The following is a 15,695-nucleotide window of genomic DNA, read 5'->3' as shown; positions in this document are numbered from 1 at the left end:
AAATAAATCTAGGACTTTTAAGGACAATTACCCTAATAACAAGGTGTGTCCTAGTAAAAATGTTTGGTTGATAATTCTATATGGTAAGAAGATCAAATTCAACCTCCCTTACCTGTTTCATGAAGCTATAGATAAGAATTTCCAAAAAATTCAAGCTTTATTCTCATTCATCTCATCATTATCATCATTTAATATCTGTTTTCCATGCTGGCATGGGTTGGACGGTTTGACTGGGGACTGGCAAGCCAAGAGGCTGCACCAGGCTCCAGTCTGATCTGGCAATGTTTCTGCAGCTGGATGCCCTTGCTAATACCAACCACTCCGAGAGTGTAGTGTGTGCTTTTTATGTGCCACCAGCATGGGAGCCAGTCAGGCGGCACTGACATCAGCCACATTTGGATGGTGCTTTTTACATGTCACCAGCACGGGAACCCAGTCAAGCGGCACTGACAACAACCCATGAATGAATGGTGCTTATTGAGTGCCACCAACCTGGGAGACAGTCAGGCAGCACTGGCCACAACTACAATTTCCATTTGCTTGTGATTTGATTTGATTTTACTTGACTCAATAGGTCTCCTCAAGCATGGCATGTCACCTGATGATTCAAAGGTACTTTTTAAATGGGCTAGTTATGTGACATTGGTGTAAGCTATGACTGTGATCTTATTTTACTTGCTGGGTTTTCTCAATTACAGCATATTTCCAGAGGTCTTGGTCTTTTGTCATTGCCTCTGTGAGGCCCATCATTTGAAGGTCATGCTTCACAATCTCATCCCATGTCTTCCCTCTCTTCCACAGGTTCTTTCCACTGTTAAGGAATGATACTTCTTCACAAAACTCTCCTCATCCATATGCAGCACATTACTACACTAGCACAGTCATCTCTCTTGCACACCACATCTATCACATTATATTTCTCCACTCTTAATTTTCTGTTAATTTCTTTCTACTCCTTTTCTTTCTCTAAATTACCTTTGACATTAAATCTATTAATGGTTTTCTTTAAAAAATAACTTGCCAGCATTCTCCTTCATCATACACAGGGTAATCACATTCGGATAAAATGGCTTATTGATGTATTTTGTTTCTCTTTTTTTCCCTGACAAGATGATTGCATTGCTTTACATCATTTTATTTCCTCCAGAATAATATCAATGTTTTCTTTGAAACATATGTCAGAAATATAAAGATTTGAATAGCATGTTACTTGTCTTGTTTTCCATTTTTTTCTTTCGTTGTTCGCAAAAAAAGTTTGTATTCCGTGTTTTCGTATTTCATAGTTTATGTTGCTTCCGTATTTCATGTTGATAATGTTTTATGACATCCTATACCCATATATGCATATGTATATACATATATAAGTATGTACATATACGTATGTATAGGAGTGGCTGTGTGGTAAGTAGCTTGCTAACCAACCACATGGTTCCGGGTTCAGTCCCACTGTGTGGCACCTTGGGCAGGTGTCTTCTACTATAGCCTCAGGCCGACCAAAGCCTTGTTAGTGGATTTGGTAGACAGAAACTGAAAAGAAGCCCGTCATATATATATGCCGAAGACTACTTGGTGTAATTGATAATTTTTCCAAATTAATTAATTTCACCCTTCATTATTACGGATAACCATATTTTATCTCAGTAGATGACCACAGCATCTTGTTTTGGCTACACGCGGGTGGGAAGGGGCTGTTGACACAATCGTTTCATTCACAAATTGAATTCGGTGATACCAGTTGCGGATTCTAGCTCGCTCTGATACTGAGTTGAGTTGGTGCCTTCTGGTATCTCAAAATTCAATATATAATCATTTATGATTATAGTATTCTACGCTGAAGAGAAAAGAAGTTTCGGTAAGATAGAATTATTTAATATTTAATATTTAATTCTTATGCTTTCCTAAAAACTTGATTTCGAAACGTACGTCCGTGGATAACTAAAAAAATGTATGATAGATTGCAGTCAATTCATTCTCTCTTACCTGTTTGTGTCTGCCTTCCAAATGCTGTTTTTACTGAGATCTCCCTTTTTAGTAGAAGAAATAGCTATAACCCTTTGACTGCTATTTCTAAATTCGGTATGTGGTAAGGCAACTCGTTGCTAAACCCTTATTGCTTAGTATTATTTATATATATGTATATACACATACATGTATATGTTTGTGTGTCTGTGTTTGTCCCTCCCCCCCATCGCTTGACAACCGATGCTGGTGTGTTTATGTCCCCATCACTTAGCGGCAAGAGAGACCGATAGAATAAGTACTAAGCTTACAAAGAATAAGTCCTGGGGTCGATTTGCTTGACTAAAGGTGGTGCCCCAGCATGGCCACAGTCAAATGACTGAAACAAATAAAAGAATAAAAGAATATATGTATATTACATGGGAAAATGTGAGCATGAACTCTAATATTCTTAAGATTATAAACCTGGAAATGTATAGGACAAGCTATTACTTGTAGTAAAGTAAAGAATAAGAAACTTTTTACTTAAAATATTGCAGCAAAGAATGCCGGTTCTTCTAATTTATCCCTCTTTACAGTTCTCATCTTTTAAATTTATTGTACAAAACTGTTCAGCTAATTTGTAAGTTTGTCTAATTAGTCACTTTTTTCCTGTATTTAAGGAAGTAAATTAGCCGAATTCTACTTAAATAAGTATAGTGTTATTTGTAAACTATATTAAAATAATTTTTAATATTCAAATTTTAATTTTAGCTGCAATATTTTAAGTAAAAAGTTTCTTATTCTTTACTTTACAAGAAGTAATAGCTTCTCCTATACTTTTCCAGGTGTTGTAACTTGTCCCGTACTTTTCCAGGTTTATAATCTTAAGAATATTACTTTTCATGCTTGCATTTTTCCATGTAATCCACGATTTTTCCAGGCATTGCTGTTATAAGATAATTAATAATGAGTCAATTAATAATTTAAGATTTTAACTTATAAAATACTGAAAGATAATATTTCAATTTTTCCATGTAAGTGAAGATAATTTCAATTTTTTTAATGTTTAATTATTTGATATCACCCATCCACACCAAATTAATGGCAAGGAATTTTACCATCTTATTGGTTGCACCATGGCTCACCAAAAGTTACAAACAACAAGATCCCAAAACCATCAGTTACCAGGATCCCTTTAAGTACACTAGATTTTGAGTTGGTGATAATAGCACTGACTGCTGCTAATCTAGATCTATCAATAATTATTCAATACAACAGTAAATATAAAAGCATATCAGATACACACAAGTTAAAATTACCTACATCCCATTAATATAAATTTGATTTATGAAAAATTCCTTTTAATTAATTTTGAAATTTTAAAAGTAAATTTAGTATATAAGCACTTTTAACCAATGCCTTTTCTGGACAGCCTTACTACATACCTTCAGAGACACAGCCAAAAATGACTATATTCCTGCCCCAATAAATTTAGATGCACATATCTGAAGCACATAACACATTAATGAACTAACCTGATTAAATAATTAACTAAAAAGAAAAGGAAAGCAGCTAAAAAAGAAAAGCAAAAAAAACAAAACAGAAAGCAAGTTAATTAAAGCTGAAATAGAAAAGCAGCATATTAAAAATAATTTTATTAAATATTTAATTAAAAAAATAAAATATATGAAAGGTAAAGCTGACTATGGTGGAATTTGAACTCAGAACAAAAAGTGACAAAATACTGCTAAGCTTTTTGCCTGGCACACTAATGTTTCTGCCAACTCACTGCGTTAGAATGTAAACATTCATCTTTGAAATATATTCTTATCTTCACATTATAGGGGCGTTACTTCTCACTTCCTCACTTAATAACAATAAATTTCATAACATTTCACCTCATAACTTTTTTCTACTAATTTTTGTACAATGCGACTAACAATTCTGAATTCCTCATGCATTTTTCTATCATTTAAGCCTAAGAAAAGCCTATATTATTATTTTAAAACACAAAAATTTATGCTAATTGAAGATGAATAGGTGCCTTACTGCCCACCTTTAGACCTGATATATTTTGATGTAACTTTTTGCTAATGTACCAAGTCTCAAACTATTTATGCCAAAGTGTAGCTGAGGAGGTGCCTTCTTTAAAACTGTTAACAGTTTGCAATTTAGTTGGGAACTAAATTAGTGGTGCAGCTTCGAAGCTGCTGTGATTGACGAAATGGTGGACTTAAGAATATATTCAACCATTACCGTGGTTGAATGATATATATTATTTATATGACTGAATGCCACACATCCATTTCGAAGTAAGTTTCCAATGCAACTCTATCTTACTGTTCTCCTCTTTCCCTCTCCCCTTTCATTACCTCTCATCCTTTCTCTAATTATTTTTATCTCCCCTTCTCCCTCTTTCATTTTTTCTCTCTCATCCTTTCTCTATTTCTTTTCCATTCCTCTTCACCGTTCTCTATCTGTCCCTCTCTTTCTCACTCTTCTACCTTTACTCTCTCATTGCTCACACGAGACCATCGGCCATCTTTCTTTTCCTAACTTGAGCTTCTGTCTTTCCTTTTGATCTGCTACACAGACATATTCTTGTTTGTTTCCTCTCCTATCTTTTCTCCTGTCAAAGATTTTTCCTCCAGCGTTCACCACCTCACCTCATTATGGCTTAGCAGCCCTTACTGTTTGTTTTTACTGTCCTGTTTTTGTTGCCAACTTTGACCCTCTGCAAATCCCAAATTGTACTTTGCTTTGCGCTCGAAATGGGTAGATAAAACATCTAACAACTGATGAAGCGTTGTTCTTTGTTACTTGTCTTGTTTTCCATCTGTTTCTTTTGTTGTTCACAAAAAAAAAGATGATATTCTATGTTTTCATATTTCATGTTGTTTACATTTTATGATGTCCTGTACCGATATATGCATATGTATATACATATATAAGTATGTACAAATATGTATGTATATATGCATACACACGCACACACACATATATATATTACCTGTTTCAGTCATCAGAAAGTGGTTATGCTGGGGCACCACCTTGAAGCTTTAGTCAAATGAGTCAACCCCAGTCCATATATATTTTTAAAAACTGGGTACTGATTCTATCAGTTTTCTTTGCTGAATTGCTAAGTAACAGGCATAAACACACCAACATTGGTTGCCAAGCAGTGGTGGGAAACAAATACAACACAAACACACCTGACAGGCTTCTTTCAGTTTCCGTCTACCAAATCCACTCAAATATCTTTTTTCTACACCAATCTGCAGCTTTCTCAGTGGCTGTAGACTCTATTCCTTTAAATGCTTGGTTTTCATTATTTTAAAAAAAACTATATGTAAGTAGAAATTCCTTACAAAACAAAAAGAATACTCACAGTGTTTTTGATCCTTAATTTGGAACTACAAATGGAATTTACAATTGAATCAACACTGACCTCCAACTGAAAGAAAAAAATTGAGTAATGAGAGAATATAGACTTGTAAAAGTTTTTCATATGAACACAGAATTTTTTTGTTTTTGCTATAATTATTCATGTTGTAGCAATTTATTTAACTGATTATTTTTATTTTATTCCAAAAAGGCTGAGTTTGTAAAAGAGAACAATCTCCAAAAAGCAAAATAAAAATACAATAAATATAAACTTGATCTGTTTTTAAGTTTGCTAATACACTTCATGCAATGATAAGGCTTCAAAAATAAGTCTATATACCCATTAAAATATTCCTCCCCATGGAAATCTTTAGTAAAAGGTGAAAGATTTATCTGCTCAGGGTGAGGAGAAACCAGAGTAAAAATTGTATGGATGGCAACTACTTATACATAATACGTTCAGAGACAAGCACTGATTAGGATATGTGAATTATAGTAAATATTTAATTTTTCAGGCAATATCCTCCTAGTATTCTGGACATAATGTAATTAGTACAACATAATAAACAATTTTCAACAAATGTTTTCCATCAAAGCATAAAGTTTAATTAAATTTGTATAGAATAGCATTTTCAGATTGATCGTGGCAACTTCACATGGTGATTTCTGTACTGACATTATCACATTAGTTGACAATGAAGAAGTCAAGCAGAAAGTAGTGTTAATGTTGTGGATTGCTAATAAATATGGTGGCAGATGGCAAAACACTCTACCAGACAAAATATTAACTTGTAGCTAGTTTATATGCCATAACATAAATTCCTGCCCCAGCGGGGTTTACCTTTCCTCTCTCCAGTGTCAATGAAATCAAGTACCAATCAAGTGTTGTTCAAGTACATATTTATTCTGCCTTTAGGTTTCCTTCAGAAAGTAAAAATCGTTTAGATATAGTAAAGTTCAACCCATCTATGATTGAAAATGTCCAGCCACAACCTTGGGCTTTTCTTTCTTTCTTTCTTAGAATGTGATTTGGCTTTTATTTCAAGCATGATAGAGTGGAGGATAAAAACCCCATGGTTATACTTTTTTTAGTTATTTTTTTTTGTTTTTTTCACTTTTTACGTGTTTTTGGCATAAGACTGTGGCCATGCTAGGGCACCGCTTTGAAGAATTTTTAGCTGAATGCATCGACCCCAGAATTTTTTTTTTTCCTTTTTACCTTGAAGAATTTTTAGATGACTGTATGGAACACAGCATTTTTTTAAAGCCTGATCAAAACCACTTCTGTGATGTATTTCATTTTTTTTTTCTTGACTTGTTGTAGTCATTAGACTGAAGCTATATTAAGGAAGAATGGCTGGTGGAATCCATAATGCATGGCATGGAGGATGAGGCGAAAATCCTCAAGATAACGAGAATTCAAGTGGTGGGTGTATGGCCTTATGATGGCTATACGGGTGAGTCTCAAAGACTTGTTTGGGATAACAGAGGAAATAATACTCCCGGAAGACACCAGACTTCGAATAGTAGTAGAAGGAAGACTGCCAACATGCTTCCTATGTGGCACAAAAGGGCACATGGAAGGTGTCCGGCAAGAAGCTGCCCCCCCCCCCCCCAAAAAAAACCCCACCCTTTAAAAACATTTTTTTTTCAACACAAGTCCCCCTTTTTGGCTATGGGGAGTACAAATCTGCAAAAAAATTGGCAAAAATCGACATTTCTAAAATACCACATACTCCCAACCCCATTTCCTTCATTTTTAACTTTTTTCACAATTTTTTTTTTCAAAATATGCGGGGGAAATATGGAGATTATGATTCTGGAAAAAAAATTCCAAAAATCTTTGTGAAATTTATTTTTAAGAATTTTTTTTTCTTTTAAATATGCAGAAAAATACGGACAAAAATTTCAAAACCTTTCTGTACTTACGGTTACAGTTTTAGGGTTTGATTTTTAGGGTGAAAATGTTAAAATGAAGGAAATGGGGGTGGGAGTGGTAATTTAGAAATGCCGATTTTTGCTAATTTTTTTGCAGATTTGTATTCCCCGTAGCTGAAAAGTGGGGGCTTGTGTCGAAAAAAAAAAATGTTTTTAAAGGATGGGTTTGGGGGAGGGGGCAGAAGTCTTGCCGGATACCTTCCATGTGACCTTTTTTGCCACATAGGAAGCATGTTGGCAGTCTTCCTTCTACTACTATCTGAAGTCTGGTGTCTTCCAGGAGTATTATTTCCTCTGTTATACTAAACAAGTCTTTCAAACTCACCCGTATGGCCATCATGAGGCCATACCCCAACCAATTGACCACTTTGGTCCTCGTTATCTTGAGGATTTTCGCCTCATCCTCCATACCATGCATTATGGCTGCCACCAGCCATTCTTCCTTAATTTCGGGGGTGGGGTGACTCTTACAACTCTCACTCTGTTAACACATTTGCTACAGTGTGTCAGAAGAAGTACCCATTCCGGTGTCCTCATCGGCTCAGTGGAGTGGCTTATGGTATTTTTTTCCTTGCCAAAACCTTATTTCCACTGTGTCGTATTTCTTTCCGTGTGTGTAGAATGTGGTCAATCTTTTTACATTTTCAAGGCACTCCTCTATTACTTCTATCAGGGCAACCTCTATCTTGTTCGAGGATGTGGACTGTGTCCTGTAACCACTGTCTTCTTCGCCATGCTGTTTATCAGTTCTTCTGGAGGAGTCAGCTTTAGACTGGCTCCTTTCTTTTTTCGCAATTTCCTTCCTTCCTTCTATTTTCTTGTCTCAGTTTTTATTTCCTGTACTTCCAGGGTATTGGCATTTACACCTTGGGTCACTGCCGCTGCGTAACTTTGTCCACTCTCCATCTATCTTCCTTTCTCCACTTCTCCCGTAGACAGGGGATAAACAGATGCAAACAAACCAGTGACTAAAATTCAACAATTTAAACAATCCAACGAATCTTGTTTCACCCAAGCGGGGAGACCTACAACAAACATATAATTAATGGTTACAACAGTGTATAACGATTCAAACTCACATCATAGAGACTGCTACCAACACCCAACACAGGAGGAGAAACCAAGAGTAATCACTTTATTATAGGCATAAAGCCTCAAAGAAGAGGGGACATCACAAGGACAGACAACACAAACGTGGGGTACGTAAAATGTATCGCATGTAATATGAATATAATGAATAAGGAATGAAAGAATGCAATGGCTTACCCACTCCCCAAAGCGAAAAGTTCCATTTTACTGTTCCAATAAATCGAAATTTCATCAGTCTTTTATACTCCGCAAGTAATCTATCAAGTCATCAAACTTGACAACATTCGGTAGAGCATCATACTGAAAGTACAATCCAGTTATCCTTACTTTTGTTCTAAACAATTCCATCAATCTCTCGGTTCTCTCTTTCTCCAACAGTGCTACTCTTTCCTCGCAATCAAACGCCTTTCCATCCGGTCTTATTCTTATTAAATTCTTCACCCTTGTTATCTTTTTTTCAATTTCCATATCCTTATCGTAAATAACCATTACTCTGTAATTCCGTCCATTCAGCTGCTTGCTTTGACTCCCATTTTCTATCCTCATCCTTGCTTCCTCTTTCCATTCCTCATAGTTCTCCTCTTTGTCTATTTCTTCTCTCCTACTTGTTGGCTCTGGTTCTGGGTTTCGATTTTCACTTTCGTTTCTTTTCTCTATAAATTTTTTCTCTTGTATTTTTTCCGCTTTTCTCTTCTTTTTTGAGTGTTCTGGTGGTAACTCTGCACTTGTTCTTTTTCTGTCTCCTACTATTTCCACCTCCTTTTCCTCTACCATTACTAATTCTTCCACCTCTGCCTGGTTCTCCGTTCTTTCCTCGTCTCTGGGGACACCTTGCCTTCATGTGTTCCCTTGTTCCGCAATTATAACATATCGGAGGTCGCCCCCCTCCACCATGATTCTCAACTGGGTGTCATCGGGGAGCACCAACTCCTCTGCTATCTTGTGCAAGTCTGGCAGGGTTATATGGACCAAGATTTCCAGTCTAAATCCCCATCAGTTTATCTCAGCCAATTTTGCCACCTTGATAATCTTGGTCACCTCCTCACAGTTTTACAGGATTGCTGCCACCAGCCATTCCTCATCTATTTTGGGTGGCACTCTCCCTATCTGTACTCTCGCCACTCTTTTCCCACGGTAGGTTGGAAAAAGTGCCCACCTGGCTGATCTCAATGGCACTGTGGAGAACTTTTTCGCTTCATCCTCATTCATGAAGCGAATCTCCACCGTGCCGTACTTCCTTCCACAGGTGTAGAACGTCGTTACTCCCTTCACTTCGCTCAGGCATTCCTCAATGGCTTCGACCTCCGCTACTTCCAGTCTTTTCGTTTCTACGTTTAGCATTCTGTATATAATTATCTTCCTCTCTGCTCTTCCCATCGCTTCTCTCGGGGGTATCAGTCTAAGGCAGTCTCTCTCTTTTTTCAATAATTCCTTGTACTTTCCGAAATCCTTCTGCTCCAACTCCAATTCCTTCTGGTGGTAACTCTGCACTTGTTCTTTTTCTGTCTCCTACTATTTCCACCTTCTTTTCCTCTACCACTACTAATTCTTCCACCGTCGGCTGGCAGGCTTTTGCCTGCCACCACAACATAATTATGGGTGACAATTTCATACGACACCGCTACGGAAAATGGGATTTTTTTCTAGCGGTGTCAAATGAAAATGTCACCCATACTTATAACCCTAGTATCGATCTATTGCATTTCAATCTGTGTTAGGGTTAGTTAGAGTTATGGGTGGGGGAAGGGTATCTTTTTTTCTTCGCAAATGTAAATAAACCCAATCTGTTTCTTAAACGAGGGACATATTCATACAGCACGGAATGTTTTCACCCCAAATGGACTCCAGCGATTGGTTAAAATTGCCGAAATGCTCGATTATAAAGTGGAAATATCTTACAAACTATAGAATTTTCTCAATAAAGCCAAGAAAAAATGATGTTTTATAAACACATTCTACCAGTATACGAAGTTTAAAAGTGTTTAGTTAACTAGAAATTGTGTTGACATATGCCGTTCAAAAGGAAAAGATCCGCCAAATCATCTTCAAAGAATACACTTCTCTTTTAAAAAAGAGACACACTCATCCTGGGTTTTTAGTGCATAGAAAAATAAAGAGACTGGGTAGTCACCGCCAGAATACATTTGATCAAAAGTCAGGGTTGACATGGAATTAAGCACTATCACAATTTACAACCCAACGAGGAAGACTAGCTCACTTAACAGTTGCATTAAGGATTTTCATTTCCCTCTCTCTTTAATAACTTATTTCAATTTTATCAGAACCACCCCTGAAAGGAACCCAAAATGAATTCTATGAAATTTTTCTTTTTAATTTATGTTTAAAATGTATGTTTTTATTTTTGGAAAGAAGACTTTACAAAAATAAATTTGCTGCAAAATAAATAAACACATAAAGGAATTAGTAAATAAACAATTAAAAGAGACATACACGCTTCCGTTGTTTCCAAAATATTAAAAACATGGTACAATGTGTTTATAAAACATCATTTTTTCTTGGCTTTATTGAGAAAATTCTATAGTTTGTAAGATATTTCCACTTTATAATCGAGCATTTCGGCAATTTTAACCAATCGCTGGAGTCCATTTGGGGTGAAAACATTCCGTGCTGTATGAATATGTCCCTCGTTTAAGAAACAGATTGGGTTTATTTACATTTGCGAAGAAAAAAAGATACCCTTCCCCCACCCATAAAACACAGATAATAAGAGTGTAGGAGTTGCTGAGGCAGCTGAGCAGACTGTCAAGGGTATCAATTTATTGACTGGGAAACTTCTTGATCAGCGACAAAAATATTTTATAATATAAGACATAGAACGTCTGAAACCAAGCAACAAGAAAGAAGATGATAGAAATGCATCAAGCTCTGCTTTAAGGCCAAAATGTGTGACAAGCGTTTTAGTAATTTTTTAAAATCGCGAATAAGATAGGCATATATACAAAGAATTTGTATTTCGACTACGTTGTCGCCAAGCTCTTTGAAGCTATTTACAAATTCATAACAGTTGACAGAACAAGGATTCCCCGAGATATGTTCCTCCTGGGCGGGGGAACCAATTAAAGGTGAAATCGCCATCAATCAAAGACTTTTATCTCCCTTGAATAACTCTTTGTTTGGAAGGATTAGTTATTTTAAAGTATGGCAGCACAAACGCGAAACAAAAAGTTTTATTGCGTTACCTTTAGCAGTTTGATTCTATCGAGGTCCAACTTGACAAGTAGAAAACAGTCGTCGGGCAAATAAACTTCTTCGACATACTCTGACACCTGAATGAATATATATATATATATATATAAGAAGTAAACCCAAATATCACTTACAAGAAATTCAAGAAATTTGGAGTATAAGACAACATGAACAAGAATCGAGAAAATCGGGTGAGTGTGAGCATGCGCGTGTGTGGAAGCGCAATGCCCTGTGGTTAGGGGCAGCGGACTCGCGGTCGTAGGATCGCGGTTTCGATTCCCAGACTGGGTGTTGTGAGTGTTTATTGAGTGAATAACACCTAAAGTTCCACTAGATTCCGGCAGTGAGTGGTGTCGAACCCTACTGTATTCTTTCATAACTTTCTCTCACCCTTTTTTTCGGTTTCTGCTGTACCTGTATTTTAAAAAGTCAACCTTGTCACACTCTGTATCACGCTGAATCTCCCCGAGAACTACGTGAAGGGTATACTTGTCTGTGGAGTGCTCAGCCACTCACACATTAATTTCACGAGCAGGCTGTTCCGTTGATTGGATCAACTGGAACCCTCGTCGTCGTAACCGACGGAGTGCCACACACACACATTCTCACTCTCTGACCGGGTAACCTTGTACCTCCTCTATAGCAAGACATGTTTTTGCCTCTCTGTCACTTTGTCACACTTCTAGCCTTTCATCATCTGACACCAAATCACCTCCTCCAATGTCCCCTCCACTCTAAAATTCCTTCTCTTGCAAATGACTGCCGGTGCTGGTGCCACATAAAAAGCATCCAGTCCGCACTGTGAAGTGGTTGGCATTGTAAAAACCACGTTAAAACTGACCTCACTTGTGCTGGTGTCACGTAAAAAGCACTCAGTCCACCCTGCAGGGCACCCAAATGTAAAAACCATGCAAAAACAGACACAGTAGCCCAAGGTAGACTTCTACCTGGCCGGCTCCTGACAAACCGTCCAACCCGTGCCAGTATGGAAAGTAGATGTTAAACGATGATGATGATATCAAATAGTGATATTGATTAATACTATTAATATGAGGTTGAAGTACTGGGTTGCCAAACAAGAGATTGAGAGCTCAAAGCCATAGCAAGGTACATAACTCTTCTTGCTATTTTACAAATACTATTTCATCATTCTGGAGTGGAAAAGTTGATGTAAGATGAAATATATATATATATAGAGAGAGTTAATCCAAACAAGAAAACACAGAAAAAAAAGAGAAAAAAAACACAGCAACGCAGGACGTGGAACAATTAAAGTATTATTGACGCTCAGGAAAGAAGGGAAGGAGGGTTTAACGTTTCGAGCGGAGCTCTTCGTCGGAAACAAGGAGAAGGAAAGATCCCAAGAAGGGAAGACAGAGGAAAAATTATTTGAGCTGGTGGTGCTCAAGAGATCACATGTTGAAAGAACAGAAGTTGAGAGGTAGTCGAAACATGGTTTTATAAGGCAAGAGAGTTTCAAAAAAGGAATGCGTGTGTGTGTGTGTGTGCAAGGATGACAAGTGTGTTTGTGCGTGCGTGTGTGTGTGTGTGTGTGTGTGTATTTTTGGTGAATAAAAAGCAATGACAAAGTCAGCTGTCATAAGGCACTCCTTTATGACTACCAGCTGTTTGTATCAAGCCAGGTCAAAAAAACAAAGGGCTATATGTATCATGTGTGTGTGTTGTTTGTAGTGTGTGTGTGTATGCGTAGAGTGTGGGTGTGTGGCGAGTAACTGCTTAACCTAGTGTGTGTGTGTGCTTGTACGTGCGTGTGTGTGTGTGTGTAGGTATGTATGTGTGGGTTCATTTGTGTGAGAGTGTATGTATGTACGTATATGTGTGTGCGTGTATGTGTGTGTTTGTATGTGTTTGTGTGTATGTGTGCGTGCACGGATAGGTGTATATTGTGTATGTATATCTGTTGGTGTGTATATGAGTTTGTGTGTGGTTGTACGTGTGTATGTGTGTGTGAGTGTATAGTATATATATATGTAAATGTGTGTGTGTGTGTGTGTGTAATATATAAAATAAAATAAAAAATAAATAATAATTAATAAACAAAAAATAAAAGATGCTAGTGGGGAGAAGTGGAGTGCAGTCACTAAGAGGAGGGGGCTGTGTTGAGTCCGATTGGGTTATATATATATATATAAAAATGATATAAGAACATCCATACAATTTAATGATTCAAATTAATTTCTGCATAGAACAAAAAAGGAAAAATTTACTACATTCAGTCACTAAAATTGAATACATTTTTACCTCACCAAGGAGGGTTTTCTCAATCCGACCTTTGACCCGTCTAGCAATTTCTGGATCATCATCCACATCTAACTGAGCTGTGATAATTGGTGTGCTTATGTTCCTGGTTGCATTGATGATTTCTTTGATACGAGGCACACCAAGAGTAATGTCTAGCTAATTAAGGAACAGGTTACAATAATCTGTAATATACTTGTTTCACAAATGATCACAAAGCAATAAACTTGTAAAAGATGAATCAACTGGGATTTGTTTTATCCAACCCTGTTTGCAATGTTCATAGCTAAATCACTTACGTCTCAGTGTACCAGACTACACAATTATGAGGTTGATACAGCTGCTATAAGAAACATTAATGCTGGAGAGATTACTCTACTGGTATGGGTATGTAAATGAAACAAACAATGTGTGGTGACAAAACAAGGCCAAGGATGACATGGATAAAAAAATTGTGCAATCAGAGCTCAGGATGCTGGGCCTCACAGAAAAAAACACAATCAAGGCAAATAGTGATATACTACAAACTTGCTCAACCTACATTGATAGACATTACTGCCATGATGCTAACTGGATAAACTGTAAAATAAACATTATAGCAAGGATGCTTCATTAACGAGATGTTCTGAGTTCAAGTTGTCCAATGAGGTTCAAGAGAGTAATTGAAACTCATTCCAGTAAATTTTTCCTGGAAAAATATGTTGAACCTACAGTGTCACTAAAATGTATTAAGGACTTTTGTTTATACTAGAAAGAGATTGTGATAAAGGAATGCATCAACTTTTAGTCATCTGAGAGAAGCATTCCAAAGATCACAGATGCTGCACCGACTTCTCTGTATCAGTAATCATTAAATAAAAGGATACTCATGGAAGCAACACCAGCAAAATGAAAAGTTTTCAAAGTCATTTGTGTTCCTGGTTCTCCAATACTTTGAGCACAGACAGCACCAACGGCTGTACCTGAGATGGAAAAAACAAAAAGCAGAAACTTAATCCAAATGTATGTGTTGAGATTAAGTCAAAGTTTGCCAAACAATAATTTAATTCTGTACCATACAGAGGTACAAAAAAACCAAGTTATAAATTTTAATAATTTATAATATTAACAAAATAATAAAAAAAGAATAACAGTAAGGCAGACACTGACACTATCTCAAACATAAAAATCAAAAAGTAAGTTGCAGATTGGAATTGAAACAGCTGGAATTCAACCAAAATATAAAAGTAACACCTTTTTACTCTCCAATAAGAATTTCTCAACATAAAACGAGAAAAAAAAATTTAGGAGCAATTCTCTCCCTTTAAACACACCTTTTTTTTCTCTCTCTCCCTCACTCTCTCTCTCACACACACTCCATTATGTAGCAGCCTCCAGCTAACAGAACACATGTATGTGAGACACTGGCCAGACTTCAGATGTTATCCATTGAAACGGATGGCAAGGTGAAACAGAAAGGATACTGGTCTGAAATCATATCGACAGATAAAGCAAAAAGAAAACACAACCAGAAATTCATAATTTGCACCCAAGATGAACATACATGGGCCTACGCATGATCTGTAGCAAGGACAGAAAATGTAACTACACAGAAGGCGATAATGTAGGGAAAATCTACACTGGAGTTACAAAATAAATAAAGAGAAATAATATGTAGGATATTTTTAAGAACCATGTAAGAGTTGTTTCTCTCTCAACCTCTCTCACTCATTCCTTTTCTCCACTGTTAGAAAAGAAAAAAAACAACCATCTTTAATTTCATTGTCATTATGTAGCAGCTTCTAGCAACAGAACATGTGAATACAAAATAAGTTATTGTTGGGTAAAGTGGAAAGTGTCGCATAGGTGTTGTTTTCCTTAAGTTTATAATTCAATGT

The 15,695-nt window shown here is 36.7% G+C and overlaps 1 protein-coding gene and 1 non-coding gene across 3 annotated transcripts in view; both read right to left on the bottom strand.

The window, feature by feature from the left end:
- Nucleotides 1-15,695, bottom strand: part of LOC115213857 (DNA-directed RNA polymerase III subunit RPC1) — a 208,632-nt gene that overhangs the window by 15,111 nt on the left and 177,826 nt on the right. For both annotated transcript variants that reach the window (XM_029782797.2, XM_036504894.1), the window contains 4 exons: nt 14,685-14,780; nt 13,822-13,973; nt 11,553-11,639; nt 5,330-5,395 (listed from right to left, as the gene is read on the bottom strand). In XM_029782797.2, the coding sequence (XP_029638657.1) occupies nt 5,330-5,395; nt 11,553-11,639; nt 13,822-13,973; nt 14,685-14,780 (401 nt within the window). The remainder of the gene's footprint in view (nt 1-5,329; nt 5,396-11,552; nt 11,640-13,821; nt 13,974-14,684; nt 14,781-15,695) is intronic.
- On the bottom strand, nt 5,625-5,747 carry LOC115214570. Its single transcript, XR_003881909.1, has one exon. It is a non-coding gene; the product is annotated as a U5 spliceosomal RNA (small nuclear RNA).

The sequence above is a fragment of the Octopus sinensis genome, linkage group LG7, assembly GCF_006345805.1.
Source record: "Octopus sinensis linkage group LG7, ASM634580v1, whole genome shotgun sequence".
Lineage (NCBI taxonomy): Eukaryota > Metazoa > Mollusca > Cephalopoda > Octopoda > Octopodidae > Octopus > Octopus sinensis.
Note: the sequence above shows the minus strand (reverse complement) of the source record. Positions and strands in the feature narration are given on the sequence as shown.